Here is an 18730-nt window from a genome sequence, read left to right as displayed (position 1 = left end):
ATGATTAAGCAAATAGTTGTATGGGAATATAATATACTATAACCATACCATAAACACAATATATATAAAGAATTCAGATAACCATGGAAAGATATTTGAATTGATAGTGACAATTACTCTGTAACTAAGCAGAACTGGGTAAACAATGAACGAAAGTATAACAATAGTTCCCTCCCCTCCACACACACATTAACACACACAAGAACAAACAACAAACTGGATGTAATTATAATGACCAAGAAACTTGGTCCTAGAGAAAAAACTCAGAAAAAGACTTCTTGTAAAAGATTAGATTTTAGTTGGGCCTGAAGGATGAGCTAGAGCAAAGATGTACACAGCACAGATTCAAAAAAACAACAACTCTAGTTTCCTTCAATACCCGGTAACTCTATTGCTAAAAAGATTTTGTATTTGTTTTATCTTTATTTTATACTCATATATATCCATATGTATGTGGTCTCTCCTAAATATTAGAATGTAAGTTTCTTAAGGACAAGACTGTTTCATTTTTGTTTTTACATCCTCAGAGCGTAACACAGTATCTGCCATGGTAAGCTTTTAAGGTAGAGGGGACTTAAATTTTGGATTCATTCTAAGTGAAAAACTGACTCTGGAAGTTAAGAAAAGATTTTAATTCACAGGTTACCGCAAAGTTCACATGTTATTACAGAAAGTTCACAAGTTACTACATAAAGCTCACAGGTAACCAAAAACAGTTCAGATTAAGCTTTCTGGAGAGATAGCAAGATGACAAGCTATTTAAAATATAAGTTGATTAACAAAAGTTGAGATTAAAGGATTCAAAGGAAAGAGGAAAGGAAATGAAAACCCAGATATAACTGGGTTTAAACTCAGGTAGATTGAGGCTGGAGCCGGGACATATTGATATTAATAAGTATGGAAAGTAGTCAAGTTAAAAGGGAAAAAGGAAAAAAGCTTAGGAAAGAGAAAAGAGAAAGAGAGAAGCTAAGATCAACATTGATAAAAGCACCATTTTTTTAAGATTTTATTTATTTTGAGTTTTACAATTTTCCCCCAATCTTACTTCCCTCCCCCCATCCCCCACAGAAGGCAATTTACCAGTCTTTACATTGTTTCTATGGTATACATTGATACAAATTGAATGTGATGAGAGAGAAATCATATCCTTAAGGAAGAAACATAAAGTATAAGAGATAGCAAGATCAAACAATAAGATATCAGTTTTTTTTCTAAATTAAAGTTAATAGTCCTTGGTCTTCGTTCAAACTCCACAGTTCTTTCTCTGGATACAGAGGGTATTCTCCATTGCAGACAGCCCCAGATTGTCCCTGATTGTTTTTTTTTGTTTGTTTGTTTTTTTGTTTTAGGTTTTTGCAAGGCAAATGGGGTTAATTGGCTTGCCCTAGGCCACACAGCTAGGTAATTAGTAAGTGTCTGAGACTGGATTTGAACTCCGGTACTCCTGACTTCAGGGCCGGTGCTTTATCCACTACACCACCTAGCCGCCCATTGTTTTACTGATGGAATGAGCAAATCCATCAAAGTTGATCATCACACCCATGTTGCTGTTATGGTGTACAATGTTTTTCTGGTTCTGCTCATCTCAGCATAGGTTCATGCAAATCCCTCCAAGCTTCCCTGAATTCCCATCCCTCCTGTTTTTTTTTTAGGTTTTGCAAGGCAAATGGGGGTAATTATTAATTGATTTGAACTCAGGTACTCCTAAATCCAGGGTTGGTGCTCTATTCACTGCGACACCTAGCCGCCCCCCCCATAGAACAATAGTATTCCATGAAATCCTTATACCACAGTTTGTTAAGCCATTCCCCAATTGAAGGACATTCACTTAATTTCCAATTTTTTGCCACCACAAACAGAGCTACTATGAATATTTTTGTACAAGTGATGTTTTTACCCTTTTCCATAATCTCTTCAGGGTACAGACCCTTTGTTGCCTTTTGGGCATAATCCCAAATTGCTCTCCAGAAAGGTTGAATGAGTTTACATATCCACCAACAATGTATTAGAGTCCCAGATTTCCCACATCTCTTCCAACATTGATCATTGTCCTTTCTGGTCATATTGGTATCTCAGAGATGCTTTAATTTGCATTTCTCTAATAAGTAATGATTTGGAGCAATTTTTCATATGACTGATTGCTTTGATTTCTTCAGCTGTAAATTGCCTTGCAGATCCTTTGACCATTTGTCAATTGGGGAATGGTAAAGCATCATATTGTTAAAGAGAAGAAGGAGAGAGAGAGAGAGAGAGAGAGCATGAGAGCTCTCCAGATCTTGAGTCTAGCAGGAGAACAACAAACAGGACAAACTGGGAAAAAATAATGAAGTTAAAGAGGGAAAAAGACAAAAGAGAAAAAACTTAGAGGAAAGAAGGGAGGAAGAAATTACAGGGAGCCCAGGAGAGTCAGAAGAAAAGTTTAGATCACTATATAGTCTAGCCACATGGAGCTGGGGCCATATTTTTCCTACCACATGACCAGATCATGGGAACTGAGAGAGAGAGAGAGAGAGAGAGAGAGAAAGACAGCATGGGGAAAAGCAAAGAAGGATAAAGGAAGGTGGAAGTCTGCTCAAACACACCTTTCTGATGGGCAGGACAAGGATGATGCTTGAAGAGTGGTTTAGCATCTGATTCCAGGTATTTTCCAATGGGTACGCCAAGGGATTGTCCCCAAGGAGTGACTAAGAAAGTACTCATTACACATGGGTGGCATTGTATATAGTACATGTTAAGCCTTTCATGAATCCAAGGTGTCTTAGGTTTCCCTGTGCTCTGCTTCATTAAGAAATGCTAATTGATTAATGGAAAGCAAAGTAAAATCAGCAGGGCATCTGGTCTCTCTCCAAAATGGCCTGCCTTTGTAGAGTCCTGCCAACAGAGGCCAAAGTTCATCCCATCTTAGTGCAGAGAAGCCTATAGCCATTTGCTATTTTCTTCTAAGATCTGTACCCCATTTACAAGCCATAAATGCTAGCTATTCTGGTTAAGCTTGTTGTCCTACTTTTAATAGAGGTCTTTCTGAGAGATCTTTCTCAGGCTGTCCTCTACTCTTTCCCTGCCTCAACATAGATTGAGCTTAACCTAACTTCCTTCCACCCCAAGATTTACAATGTGTGTTTGATATTTCTCAGTCAATCTGATGTTAATTTAGCTATTTTTTTTTAAAAAAAACAAATTATGTAATGCTAAAATGGTAAGATGGAATCAGAGATCATGCAGTCCAAACTTCTCATTTTACAGATGAGGAAACTGAAACCCAATAATGCTAAATGACTTCCTCTGAGTTTGAAAAGCTAGCAGGAGATAGTCAATCTCCTCCTCTGCCCCTATCTCTACCCCCAACTGGATGCCCTGGAATTCATCTCTGTACTTTCTAATTCCATCTTCTGGCTATGAAGTTTCTGGCAAAGTGGTATGTGGTTGGAATGCATTCTTTTTTGTTAATGGATGCATTATTTATTTTTAAACAGGGGAAATCAAGGTGAAAGCAGGGAGATTGGCTGGTTTAGTTTATTTCCTGTAAGATTTAAATGGACATACTTTGGCTATTTGTATGTTCACATCCTTGTATATTCTGGTTTATGGGCTTAGTACCCAGCTGTTCAATGCTGGACCAAACTTGAAAAGTTTGCCCCATTTTTAATGTTTCCCAGGAACATTCAGAGTCAAATAATTCTTTCAGCCCAGGTTCAGAAACCCTTCTAGTGTTCTATCTGGCTCTTCAGAAGGATTCAAGTATATCACCTAGGACATACAATCAATTTAGAACTTGAACTTGTGCTTTGTGAATTTAGCCAAGATAAATTCTTAATCTCAGTCTGATCTCCCTTTCCTCCTCATCTAGCTTTGCAGTCTGTTCCTGTCACATTAGCAAAATAATATATGCATGTGTATTTAAACATAATTTATGTGATTGCTTAAATTTGTTTATGTGCCTATTTTTTAGCTGCTATTTAAGAAGCATAATGGGATCCCATTATTGATTTTTGGCAAAAAATATTAAGAGTGATTTCCCTCTTCAGCTCATTTTACAGATTAAGAAACTGAGTTCTTTAAGTGACACCTTTGCAACTTTAAAAAGAAATATAATGGTTGCTACTGTTGTTTCCAACTCTTTGTGACCTCATTGAGGTTTTCTTGGCAAAGATACTAGAGTGCTTTGTAATTTCCTTTTCCAGCTCATTTTACAGACAAACAAGAGTAAGTACTCGCTCAAGGTTACACTGCTAGGAAGTATCATGGGCCGGATTTGAATTCATGAAGATGAGTCTTCCTAACTACTTCCCATCTGTAAAATGAGCTAAAGAAGGAAATCATTCCAGTTTCATTGCCAAAAAATAAAAATAAGTGAAGTCACAAGGAGTCAGACATGACAATGAAATGACTGAACAACCCTGGGATTATTATTATCCTTTTTTTTAGAGTTGAGCAAACTGAGGCATAAAAGAGGTGAAATGACCTGCCCAAGGTCACACAGCTAGTAAGTACCTATGGTTTCATTTGAATTTATTCACTTTCTGGTTTCAGATCCAGTGCACTATCCATTGCTCTACCATGCATGTGTCCCCTTCTTCCTGGAAAGCAGAGCATTGTGATGGGTGGAGAGTTAGCCTTAAAGCTAGCTTGGGTTTAAGTAACATAGGCTAGCTGTGTGACTGTAAGCAAACCACAATATCTCAGACTACTAGGTATCAATTTGTTTGAGTCACATATCTCATGAAGTCATCACATTACTTGAATTTGCATTGCATATTCTCTAAGACTATAAATTACAAAGGAGTTAGTAGTCCATCTGCATGGAGTTGCTGACCTACATTGGAGGAGAGAGTTTCAATAACTGAATTTCCTGCATACATGAAATCACAAGTCCAAACTAAGGTCATAGCTACTTTTGGGCTACCTTTCCAAATTCAACTTGTAGGATGCAGGTTGGATTCTCCAGGGAAAGAGACCATGCCCAGATTCAAGGTACTCTCTGAATCCTCTAAAACTTTGACTTGTGAGTCTCTACTGTTGTATTTACCTTTCAAAATCATTTCCTGAGATGGCATAGTAGGAATGGTAACTAAAAAACATTTCCCCCATAAACCAAGGGCACACTATTCTACAAATACACCCAGCATCAATAGAAAGAAATAGAAAGAGTTAGAATACACATAGCATATTCTAGAAGAGAGGCACATATATAAGAAACATAAGTGACCAAGGTATTTCATTTCTCCTGCATTTCAGAGCCTCAATAACCTTTTTCTTCTTGAGGTAGCCTTACATTGCCTCTATTGGGCAGGTTGCCAGGTCTGCTTCATTTTTTTCAGTTTAATTTTCAGCTGCCAGACTAAAAATCTCTTGAGAATTCATAACTAGCCCTTTTCTCTGCTGTCAGAGGTCACACTCTTCAGAGCTGCTTCAACTCTTTCTTTTTTCCCTTGATGGATATGATATCTTCTATTGGGCAAGTAGTTCCACTGTTAAATATCATGGCTGATGATGAAGAAGCAAGGAATGTTTCTTATTCAAGACTGAGTTTTATGCCCCCTTTTTTTCATAAAACTGAAAATGAAAAATATATTTAGATAGGAATTTTTAACCAAGGCAGCTTGGATCTGAAAATGAGTAGAAGACTTATTTGTCCTGTGCTATCCTCTTTATAAGAAAGTCTTTTTTAAAATAAAAAGTCAGTAAAACATTCAGAGAATTGGGGTTCTGCTTACATTGATTGCATGCCAATGGATGGAGATCATGCCAACCTTGTAAATAATTACTAATCATTTCTATAAGCAAAAATTTAATTATACCTGCAAAATCTGTATTGCTTCCATCCATGTTACTAATTTTACTTCTCCTACTCATTCCACCTCCTCCTCCTCCTGCTGTACCAAGAGTTAGGACAAATGAACATTTGCATTTTCCTGTAGCAAAATGCACTTGGAACCTCTCTCCCTTCCCACCCCCCCCCCCAGCCCAACTCTTAACAACTCCACCAGTACTGATTCTAAACAGATTCCCATGAAAATTAAACAAGAAGGGAGAAAGGAGGAGGCAGAGAATTTTCATTTTCTCATTAGACTTCCTGGTTCTCATTAGAGGCTCAGACATATTCTAGGCTTGGCTACATTACTGATTCCCATGATTAGATGTAAGAATGAGACCACTTTTTAATCAGTCTCATGGGGAAGTTTACAGTGTATTAGATAAGATTTTAAAAGTACTTGAATCCTTCAGTCACTGGTGCCATATAATATCTGAATATGAGATATTCAATTATATTGTTCTTGATAAATAGAAATAGGAAATATGCAGAAATAAACAAAATTCATAGAATTCCAAAACTGTCAACCTCCCAAGCCCTAAAACAGAGATGATATTACCTTTTTTTCTCCTCTCCATGAAGGATACTACAATATTAGAGGATCATGAACTTTAGAATAAAAGGATCATAAGCCTTAGAAAGTTTCTATTCCAGAACCCTTTTTTATTCATTAATTCATTTATTAAAACAGGCCTCATCCTACCCATGCTAGAAACACAGTTTAGATGATCAACAAAACAATCAATCATGACCTATTTTGTAACTATTGCTAATTTCTGAGGGAGAAATGTTCACACTGAAAACTTAATCAGTTCTTGTAAGCTAGTTAGAGTTGTCTCCAGTACTACACTTTGGACTCAGATTGATTATGCTGGGAATATCATCTCCCTAGTGCTGGATACTTTTTCCTCTTTTAATGTAGCCCAAGACGATACTAGCTTTTTGGCAACAATGCCCTTCTATTATTTCATGTTGAGCTTTCTGTCCACTAAAACACCCAGATCTTTTTTTCAGATAAACTTTATTTTTTTTTACAGAACTGCACCTTTCTCATCTTATATATATGAAGATATTTTTTTTTAATCCAAGTGCAAGAGTCATTGGAGTAAAGTGAAAAAAAAACCCCGAATTTGAAGTCAGAGAACCTGGGTTTGAATCTGCCTCTGCTGTTTACTATGTGACTTTGGGAAAATAATTTCCCATTATTCTGTCTCAGTTTTATCATCTATAAAAGAAAGGTTGGACTAGTTAACTTTTAAATTTCCTTCCAATTTTAAAATCCATGGTTATATTTATGATCCCTGTAAAATTTTATCATTTTAAATTCCTAGGTTATATTTTTGGAACCTATTACCAAATATATTAGCTTTCTTCTACATTAGGTAATAAAGTGTATTAGACCTGAAATCAGGAAGACCCAAATTCAAATGCAGCCTCAGATACTTACTGGTTTATTACCCTTGGCAAGTCACCTAATCTCTGTCTGCCTCAGTGTCCTCATCTGTAAAAAGGGGATGCTTACCTCAAGTGTTTTTGTGGGGATCAAATGAGAAAATATATGTAATGTGTTCCACACAATGCCTGACATGTAAGAGGCTCTTTATGCTTGTTCCCTTCCCTCACCACCCACCTTTTGTCTCCTTTCCCACCTTTTGCATGATCTTAATATTTAATAAGTATGCTACCTGTACCTTTAGCCAAGTCATGAGTAAAAATATTTGATAGAATAGGGCCAAGGACTGTCATTCTATGAGAGAATTCCTTAAGTTCATCAACTTAGTGCTGTAATGAACAAGAAATATCATCCAGTCCAATTATTTCTTTTGCAGATGAGGGAGCAGAAGTTCCCAAATCCCAGGGAGGCTGGGAGTTGTATGTGGTATTATAAGACAGGACCAGTACTTGAATCTAGGGTCTCTCTTACAAACCCATAGCTTTTTTTCCAGCCAAGAGTTGGCTTCTACAGTGGAGGATTCTATTAATTTGCATTTGTGCATGCAGTTCTCCTCATGCTACACTCTCCACCACCTCCAAAAGCTTTCTCAGAAAGTACAAAGATACCAAAAACATTTGGAGGATTTTCCAGGTTCTCCACAACTCCACATAGACAATAATAATAATTATTATTATAATATTTTTTAAAAGAAGATATATACTTAGATGTCAAAGATAACAAATATAGTTATAATAGAGCTCATGGAAAATAATAATTTCTTCCTCTCATCCTAATTGTTACTCTCTTCTAGAGGTCAATTATAAACTCAGAACTTGCAATTGTTTCCTGGGTCACACCTAATTATTTTTTCTCAACATAGTCCTTCAAACTGTGTTTTTGATTATAAAACTTAGCTTTTCCACTCTTGTCTCTAACATAGGATAAGATCATGAGGAAATTAAAGCCTAGAGAAGGGTTTGCTGCAATGGGCTGGTAAAGGTTTAACAACCAGATCTCCAGGGGAAAAATTTACTCAGGACACACTTTTAGGTTTCATTTTCATTATTAAGATTTTTTTTCCTCTATCACTTTCTTAAGGCTAAACAATCTGCAAAGCAATAAATCAAGCCCTAATATGAAGCTTGTCCATTTGCAGGCTTACACTGAAGATTTAGCAGTCAACAAAAGAACACACATCTGGTACCTGCCCAGTCACTAGGGACACTAGAACTCAAGTCTCTTGACTCTCAGTCTGATGTTTCTCCCATTCCATGTATTTTTAAAAAACAAAAATTGTAAAGATGGTTGTAAATCAGTATGTTGTTCTAAATGGTGTTTTTGAATTTCATTTTGTTAATCACTTTGTAAAATTAGCAAACCAGGATTGCTGAGGAAGATAAAAGTGGGAATACCATAAGTTATTACAGTGAAAATCAGCAACAGAAGGGCTGTTTAATTGCTTGTGACTGGAAACTATTATAATTGAAGTGAAACTTGAGGCATCAAGTGCATTTTTTCTCACATAGATAAATTTACCTTTCCTTCAAAAATATTTTGACTTTAGGCATTGAGGAGGAATCCTCAATGAATTTTGGTCTTAAAATTAATAATTAGATTAAATATGTGTTAACCAACCTCTGGGGATTGGCCTTAAGAAAGCACAAAACAGAATTAGGTTAGTGCACACATTTGTTAATATTCTCTAAGGTGATTGATTATATAGGCATGTTGGGGGTATGGTGGTGGTGGTGGGGTCCTAACTAGAGAGTTAAGTCATTGAAAACTTATAGCTTTTAAAATGATTTTTAAATACATTCCCCTATCAGAAAGTGGGATCTGAAAAGCTATTTTGGCTTGTCTGTCAAAAAAAGACAGGTGGCTTTCAACTTAGGATGGTGGCTGTATATTAAATATCTACTAGGCGATAAATCCAGGAAGCTATGTCTGAAAAGAGGGCTCCTCTCACACCCAGGATCTTGTAACTTAATCATCCTTACTCCAAGACTTCTGCAAATGTGAATCTCTCCCTCCAGGAGGTCAGCATACCCAGTGACCCTTAGAGGTCAACAATATCAATGAAGTCCATTATCCCTAAGTCAACCCATCAAAGACAATCAGCTGTTTAAGAACAGGAACTATCTTTTGCCTTTCTGTCCTCAGCACTTAGCATCATGGTGATTGACTCATAGTAGGCATTTATAAATGCTTATTGCTTGTTAACTATCAAGAAATATCTTTGATATTAGAATCACTGCTTTTGATCTGGAAGGCACCTTCCTGTTTTACAGATGAGAAATTTGAAATCTAAAAAAAATAACAACCTCCATTCCAGAGGTAACAAGGGACATCTAGCCTATGATCAGACAAGTCACTTGACCTAAGCTTCCTCATCTGTAAAATGAAGGTATTGGACTGGATGACTTCTAAGGTCCCTTACAGCTATTAATCTAGCTGGAAAATCTACCATTTGATTTTGGTACTCTTCCATTTTGAAATTCTACTTCCTTGTCTTCCTGTTTTTTCTGATTTTTCTGATCACTTTTCCTCTTTTTCTTCTGCAGAATCCTTTTCTTCTTCTTCTTCTCTCCAGCATTTTAAGTATTCCCTAAGGTTTAATTCTCTGCTATTCTAGATGTCTCCTTTATCATTTGGAAATTCCAACTAGCACCTCTATATAAATGATTCACAATCTATATGTTCAGCCTTGACCAAATGCTAGTTATTAAATATTTCCATATCGGTGGCTTACTACTATCATTTAAATCTTAGCATGTCCAAAATAGAATTCCTTTATATTTTAAAGTTCTTGTAGCTATTGCAGTTTTCTTTATTTTTTAACTTTAATAATATTTTATTTTCCCCCAATTACAAGTAAAGACAATTTTTTAACATTCATTTAAAAGCAAACAAAATAGAATTCTTATTCATGTCCTTCCCTCTCATTCAAGAGGGGGATTGAATTGAATGGTTCCAAAGAATCCTGGATTTGTAACATTCTATACTATTGTATGGAATTAGAAACATAAGTACTAAGAGATATTAGTATGTATTTTCAAGGAACATATCTACCTAAGAGGTGATTGGCAGGGAAGTTTTCATGCTATAAGTGACTTGAACAGTTTGGGAGGAAAGGAAGGGGACACACACAGACACACACCACACCAGAGTAGGAATGGCATGCACAAAAATGTAGAGGTAGAAATTATCACTTTTTTTCTTTGTTTTTGCAAGGCAATGAGGTTAAGTGACTTACCCAAAGTCACACAGCTAGGTAAGTATTCTATGTCTGAGGTCAAATTTGAGCTTGGGTCCTCCTGACTCCAAGACCAGTGTTCAATTCACTTAACCAACTAACTGCCTCATGATCAACTTTTTCTAAAATAAAGTATTCATTTCTATTTTATAGAGATTTAAACCTTCATTTTAGTGCAAAGGTGCTTAACCTGGGAGACCATGTGCCATAATTTAATGAAGTCTTTGAACTTGGATGGGAGAAAAAAATTACATCTTTATTTTCTTTTAACCTCTAATTGAAATTGATCATTTTCTTCAAAATATGTATGAGGTCACCTGTTGTAACTACTGCTAAATCCCATTTGAGTAGATCCTTTTAAAGTCTAAATCTTATTTCAATTTGTTTCTAAATGACCAGCACCTGGTATAGTGCCTGACACATCATGTTTGCCTAATAAAGCTTAAATTGATTAAATGAATATAATCTGCCATCATTTCCTAGTTCCATCAGATGATAACTATTAATAAAAAGAATGACTATAACACTCTAAAGTTTATAGAAGCATTTTTCAAGTAATATTTTACTTTATTCTCAAAACCACCCTGGGTGGCAGGCAAAGTTATTATCTTTATTTTACAGATGAGAAAACTGAAACTGAGAGAGGTTAAGTGACTTGCCCACAGCCATATGGTTAGGAAGGATTTGAGATGGGATTTGATCTCAAGTCTTCCTAAATGAACGTCCAATACTCTATCCATTGTGCCACCATTATAATGATGTTGATAAGGAGGGGGAGGAAAAGATGATCTCTTTCAAAATAAATATTTAAGAGGCAATATGATATAACATGTGCTGGATCTGGAGTCAGAAAGACTAGTATGATACTAAACTAATCACTTAACCTCTACATACCTCAGGGAACTCTCTAGTGTTTCTCTATTAAGTCCTAAACAATCATTATCTTGATGTCACATCACTTACTAGTATTCTATTATGCTGGTCAGAAATCTTAAAGGCTTTGTAGTAATTTGGGGGGGGGGAAGGGGAAGCATAGTTGCTTCTTAAATTCTGCTTTCACTTTTCAGTGATTTGTAATGAAAGATATTTAAGTTTAAGGTGGCTAGGAGGCAAAGTAGATAGCACCAGCCCTGGAGTCAGGAGTACCTGAGTTAATTACCTAGCTGTGTGGCCTTGAGCAAGTCACTTAACCACATTGCCTTGCAAAAACCTAAAAAAACCCAAAGATACTGAAGTTCTCAAAATATCTAAAGTATCTGATTTTAAAGAAGAAATTTTCTCCTATTTTTCTTATTTTAACAATAAATTTGGAATAATTTTGTAGAATCAAAAAGTATAGTGTTTTACATTTAGATTTGAATCCAGAAGACCAAACTCTAGAATTGAATTTGGAGTCAGTAAAACATAAATTCAAATCCTATCTTAGGTACTTACTAGTTGTGTGACTCTGAACAAGACCATTAGCCTCTGTGTACCTCTGTTTCCTTAATTGTAAAATGTAAAATAACATCTATCTAATACTATTGTTGTTAGGTTTCAGATGATAAAGTAATATTGGAAATGGTAATACAGGAAAGCACTTTATAAATATCAATTACCATTTATTTTATCTTGGACAAGTCTCAGTGTTTCTAGGTTTTGGTTTTATCACTTATAAAAAGACATGACTGTGCAAGATTATCTCTAAGTTTCCTTCTAACTATATGATCCTAGGATCATGGGTTTAGAGATGGAACAAACTTGTGAGATCATTTTATTAAGAGATGTCAAACTTACATACCTCCCACAAAACTGCTTGGAGCCAGATTAAAATGTAACTAGGAAATATTTGACAAAATAAATAAAAACGCAACACAACATAAACAATCTGTGGTTTATGTTTTAATTTGTGGCTTTCTAAGTCAATATGCAGCCCACAGGAATCTGCTTCTATTTGAGTTTGACTTCACTGATCTAGGTTAATATCAGTCTGCTCTCATTTTATAGTTCAAGAAATTGGGGTCCAGAGAACTTTAAGTGATATGTTCAGAGTCATATAATTCTTATGTACATGTTTATATATAACTCTTGAAAGAACATAATATGGTTTATAAAACACATTATATAGATTCTATTGTGGTGAAATCATCAAAACTGTTGTTTTAACACTAATCTGACATATGGTTCTATTAAAAAGTTGCTATAAATTGTTACTATAAGTTCATTCAGTCATTGCATGACACAATGTGAAATCTATTATAATTGAGTCTACTTTATTAACAACTCATCTAGTAAAAAATGTTTAATAAACTACTCAAAACAAATTAGGTGAAGAAAATGTTTATGGAGTCTGTGTGACTATCGAAAGAACAAAATGTACCTAAATAAACACATTTAATTGGTTGTTTATAACTTTACTATAAACACATTAAATGACTACAGAGACATTTTCACATTAACATAAAGAGTACATGTTAAACATTATAAACTTCAATGATTTTATAGATATATTCTCAAAATGATTACAACTAAATAAAAGAAATCAATTAGCATCAAATAGCCAATTATATTCTATTTTCACTTTGAGAGATGTATGAATGGTTGAATCAATAAATCAAAGATTTGTCAAGGTGCTACCTTGTGTCAAAAGATGCAAAAATAAAAAAAAATTCTTACCTAAAGGAACCTGCTTTCTGTATTATACAAAGAAGAAAAGTTGTATCAAAACTAGAATTTGAATTTTTTTTTAACTTGGGAAAGCCCTTGATTTCCTCTCAACTTTGTTTTATCAAAGTAAAATTATGTAGTGAGGAAAGGGAAACAAAGTCATTGGTTAGCCTAGTATAAAAAAGGGGAAGGGCTCTTTGTAGAATACTGTTAGCTTTGTCAAGTCAACATCTTTAGTTTCATCATCAAGTGATTATTTACATAGTTTAAATAGTGAATAAATCACTTCAAGCTCCTCTGAGAGCATGGATTGTTTTTTGCCTTTTGTATATAATAGAAGGGTCTTTAATATGTGCTTGTTTACTGACTGGACAAGATAACCTCCAAAACCTTTCATAGTTCGAAATCTATAAATCTTTGAAGATCCTGAACTTTTAAGGTTGGCCTACCAACTTAAGTAAACTTCAGTTTTGTTTTTAGTAGTCAGTTTTCTACCCTTCTTTTGTCAACATTGGTCTAGCATACCACATACAGTTATGGATATGAGATGATTTGTTGAGATGATGATTTCAGTTTTAATTTCACACTAGAACTCAAACATCAATATTGATCAGTCTTTTTTATTATTGTTTTTGAATTTTACAATTTTTCTCCCAATCTCACCTCCCTCCCCCCACCCCCCCAAGAAGGCAGTCTTTACATAGTTTCCCTGCTATGCATTGTTGATCAATCGTTTAATGCATGATTGTACTTTATATTTCAGGTTAAAAAAGCTTCTTGAACAGGAGAAGATTTACCAAGCCCGAAAAGAAAAAGAAAATACCAAGAGACTCAATAAACTGAGAGATGAACTGGTGAAACTTAAATCATTTGCCCTCATGCTGGTAGATGAAAGACAAATGCACATTGAACAACTTGGTCTGCAAAGCCAGAAGGTACAAGATCTCACACAGAAACTAAAGGAAGAAGAGGAGAAGCTGAAAGCTATTACTTCAAAATCCAAAGAAGATAGGCAAAAACTCCTTAAGTTAGAAGTAGATTTTGAACATAAGTCTTCAAGGTTCTCTCAGGAGCATGAGGAGATGAATGCTAAATTGGCTAATCAGGAATCACACAATAGGCAGCTTAGGCTTAAACTAGTAGGCTTAACTCGAAGAATTGAAGAACTAGAAGAGACCAACAAGAACCTCCAAAAGGCTGAGGAAGAACTTCAGGAGCTAAGAGATAAAATAGCCAAAGGGGAATGTGGAAACTCCAGCCTTATGGTGGAGGTAGAAAACCTTCGGAAGCGTGTATTGGAAATGGAGGGCAAAGATGAGGAGATCACCAAAACAGAATCACAATGTCGAGAACTGAAGAAGAAACTACAGGAAGAAGAACACCACAGCAAGGAGCTTAGGCTTGAAGTGGAGAAGTTACAGAAGAGAATGGCTGAACTGGAGAAGTTGGAAGAGGCTTTTAGCAAGAGCAAATCAGAATGCACACAGTTGCACTTGAATCTGGAAAAAGAGAAAAACTTAACCAAAGACCTGATAAACGAATTGGAAGTGGTGAAGAGTCGAGTTAAAGACCTTGAATCTTCTGAAAGTCGATTAGAAAAGGCTGAAATGAGTTTAAAGGATGATCTGACAAAGCTGAAGTCATTTACTGTGATGCTGGTTGATGAAAGGAAAAACATGATGGAAAAAATAAAACAAGAAGAGAGAAAAGTGGATGGCCTTAATAAAAATTTCAAAGTGGAACAAGGGAAGGTTATGGATGTAACTGAGAAACTAATTGATGAAAGTAAGAAACTTTTGAAACTAAAGTCTGAAATGGAGGAAAAGGTATATAGTTTGACAAAAGAGAGAGATGAATTAATGGGGAGATTGAGAAGTGAAGAAGAAAAATCTTCAGAGTTGAGTTGTAGTGTTGACCGATTAAAGAAGAGGCTAGATGGTATGGAAGAAGTGGAGCGAGAAATAAACAGAAGCAGATCCCGAAAAGGACCTGAGCTCACCTGCCCAGAAGATAACAAAATTAAAGAATTAACCTTGGAAATAGAAAGACTAAAAAATCGTCTCCAACAATTAGAAGTAGTTGAAGGAGACTTGATGAAGACAGAGGATGAGTATGATCAGCTGGAACAAAAATTCAGAACTGAGCAGGATAAGGCAAACTTCCTCTCTCAACAGCTGGAGGAGATAAAGCACCAGATTGCAAAAAATAAAGCAATTGAGAAAGGTGAGGCTGTGAGTCAGGAGGCTGAGCTAAGACACCGATTCCGGATGGAAGAGGCCAAGAGTCGAGACTTAAAGGCTGAAGTACAAGCTCTGAAAGAGAAGATTCATGAGTTAATGAACAAAGAAGACCAGCTTTCTCAACTACAGGTGGACTACTCAGTTCTTCAGCAAAGGTTTATGGAAGAAGAAAGCAAAAACCGAAACATGGGACAGGAAGTCCTGAACTTGACAAAAGAGTTAGAGCTCTCTAAACGTTATAGCCGAGCTCTAAGGCCAAGTATGAATGGAAGGAGGATGGTAGATATTCCTGTGGCATCTACTGGTGTGCAGACAGATGTAGTAAGCAATGACTCAGGAGAAGAAGAAACCCCAGCTGTGTTTATAAGAAAATCCTTTCAAGAAGAGAATCATATTATGAGCAATCTTCGGCAAGTAGGGCTAAAGAAGCCCATGGAGCGTTCTTCTGTACTGGACAGATATCCTCCAGCAGCAAATGAACTTACAATGAGAAAATCTTGGATTCCATGGATGAGAAAAAGAGAAAATGGTCCCCCAACAACTCCAGAAAAAGGGCCTCGAACCAATTCTGGCCCAGGACACCCTGGAGAGGTGGTTCTTTCACCAAAGCAGGGCCAGCCTCTTCATATTCGGGTGACTCCTGATCATGAGAATAGCACAGCTACTTTGGAGATAACTAGTCCAACATCTGAAGAATTTTTTTCTAGTACCACCGTCATTCCTACCTTAGGGAACCAAAAACCACGGATCACCATTATTCCCTCACCAAATGTGTCTCAGAAATCAAAAGGGAGTGATACAACACTGGGGCCAGAACGCGCCATGTCACCAGTTACAATAACTACATTCTCAAGAGAGAAGACCCCTGAGGGCAGCAGGGGACCTTTTATGGAGAGACCCACATCCCCCATTCAGATAATGACAGTATCAACATCTGCTGCACCAGCAGAGATCTCTGTATCTCCAGAATCAAAGGAAATACCTATAGGAAGGACTGTCTTCAAAGTGACCCCAGAAAAACAGACTGTCCCAACTCCAGTACGAAAATTCAACTCCAATGCCAATATCATAACCACAGAGGACAACAAAATTCACATTCACTTGGGTTCCCAATTTAAACGATCCCCTGGGACATCTGCTGAAGGAGCAAATCCTCTGATTACAGTTAGACCAGTCAATGTGACAGCTGAAAAGGAGGTTGCCACAGGCACTGTCCTTCGTTCTCCTAGGAACAACCTTTCCTCAAGGCCTGGAGCAAGCAAGGTGACAAGCACCATCACTATAACACCTGCTACCACATCATCCACTAGGGGAACCCAGTCAATGGTAAGTGGAATAGTTTCCCATGATATTCATCAGTTTATGTCAGAGAAAAATGGGAGAAGGAGAGAAACTCTTAAATATCTCCATGTCAAATAATTTGACCTCTTTTAAAAAAAAATCCCCATGTCAAATAACTTGACTTCTTTAACAACACAATGTTCATCCTACTATTCAGAATGGCTTTTTTTTTCCTTTAGAGAAATGAAGAAAAGAAATTGAAGTTCAAATAAAGTTTTGAGTACAGTTCCTGCAAATAGTAACTCTAGAAATACATTTTTTTAGATCTTTTTTCTTTCTTCTTATTTTGAGGCAATCGGGATTAAGGGACCTTCCCAGGGTCACATAGTTTGTATCTGAAATTGGATTTGAACTCAGGACCTCCTGACTTTGGGCCTGGTGCTTTATCCATTGTTTCACCTAGCTGCCCCAATTGGCAAATTTTTAAGCATTTACACCTTGTTATCAGCCAATTCACCTCCAGAAGTACATTTCAAATGTCAGTATTCCAGATATGAAATGTCACAAACAAGAATTTTCCAATTATATTCACTTTGGTTTTCTACTATGTATTGTTAAAGTAGCATGGCAAATTGATAACTGGAAAAATCTGAGTCCATGCCCCTCTGACATATAATAGTCGTATAACCATAGGCAAATCACTTATATTTTCTACTACCCCAACCCACTCTCAGAAATGATAAGATGCATCTCTTAAGGGCATTTCCCCACAATGAGTTCCTAAAGATGTCTCTATCAAGCTATAAGTCATTATTCCCAATGTGTAAGTATGTCTTCTGTTCCTGCTGCCATTGCAAAATGTTGCCTCCATTTAAAAAACACATATATACATTAAAAATATAATTTTATTATTAAGAGTTCTGGGATTTCTAAAACCCTATAAAATGTGTAGAATTTCTAACCAGGAATTTCCTCCATAAAATTATTTCATCTTTTACCAGTGTAGATATTTTCTTCATCTCTTGCAATCGTTTATCTCTCAATGAGCTCCATAATCATCTACAGAAACCTTTAACTCGTTGGCTTACTAGTTTTAGAAAGAATGTAAATTGCTGTTGACTCTCCATATCCTAAGCCCAAAGGAAAGAGAACTGCACTTGAAATCATACACCTGAGTTTAAATCCTGAGCATACCTTTAGAACCTGTGTGACCTTGGGCAAGACTTCACTTTCCTGGGTCTCTATTTCTTCATCTATAAAATGAGGCAGTTGGGTTAGATGACTCTAAGTTCTGATCTATCATTATTTAATAACAAAGTTTCAGCACAACATAGGAGATCGATCAGTATTTGTTGATTGATCTTTTGTCACCTTGGAAAACTACTGATCTGGAATTTCTCTCCACTGATCATAACATTTTTTGAGGCAGGTCAGAATATTTTTAGAGAATACCTTTGTAGATTATGAACAAATTAGCAAACATAAATAAAATAAAATAAACAGCTGGCCCTAGTTCCAGAGCTGGGACCTCAAGAGTTCATCTAAGGTAGTTATTGAACACTACACATAATACTTCAGAATGAAGTCTGAACCAGATTAAAATGTAATTGAGAAATAGCTAACAAAATAAATAAAAATACAGTAGAATATGGATAATGTCAAGTGTTTTTTAAAGTAAATATGCAGCCTATAGAATTCGTAAGGAATAGTTTAGTGTTGCACCTTTCTAATTGAATTTGACATCACTGCTCTAAAACATTTACTGTAACCAAATGGAAATGTAACTATGAGGAAAGATTTGTGAGACTTGAACTTTTAAACAATATCCACATTCAGTCTCCTTCAGCTATAAAATTTGTTTCCAACCTCTATAGAAATTATACTTTTATGGTATACATTCCTTCAGATTCTACTTTTAAAATGTGAGCTACTCATAGTCTTCTAATGATAGATAGCTTTGAGTTATTTAAAAGATTTTTTTTTTTGGAGCCAAATAGCATTCCACATTTCCCAACCTTCTAAAGAGTTAGAATGCTAACTTCTCTGACTCCTGACAAAGGTAA

General features: G+C 36.0%; 1 protein-coding gene across 5 annotated transcripts in view; it reads left to right on the top strand.

The window, feature by feature from the left end:
- Positions 1-18730, top strand: part of FILIP1 (filamin A interacting protein 1) — a 309418-nt gene that overhangs the window by 264759 nt on the left and 25929 nt on the right. For all 5 annotated transcript variants that reach the window (XM_074237338.1, XM_074237339.1, XM_074237337.1 and 2 more), the window contains one exon: positions 13910-16712. In XM_074237338.1, the coding sequence (XP_074093439.1) occupies positions 13910-16712 (2803 nt within the window). The remainder of the gene's footprint in view (positions 1-13909; positions 16713-18730) is intronic.

The sequence above is a fragment of the Macrotis lagotis genome, chromosome 5 (genome assembly GCF_037893015.1).
Source record: "Macrotis lagotis isolate mMagLag1 chromosome 5, bilby.v1.9.chrom.fasta, whole genome shotgun sequence".
NCBI classification, from domain to species: domain Eukaryota; kingdom Metazoa; phylum Chordata; class Mammalia; order Peramelemorphia; family Peramelidae; genus Macrotis; species Macrotis lagotis.
The sequence above is the reverse complement of the archived record's forward strand: the minus strand, read 5'-3'. Positions and strand labels throughout refer to the sequence as shown.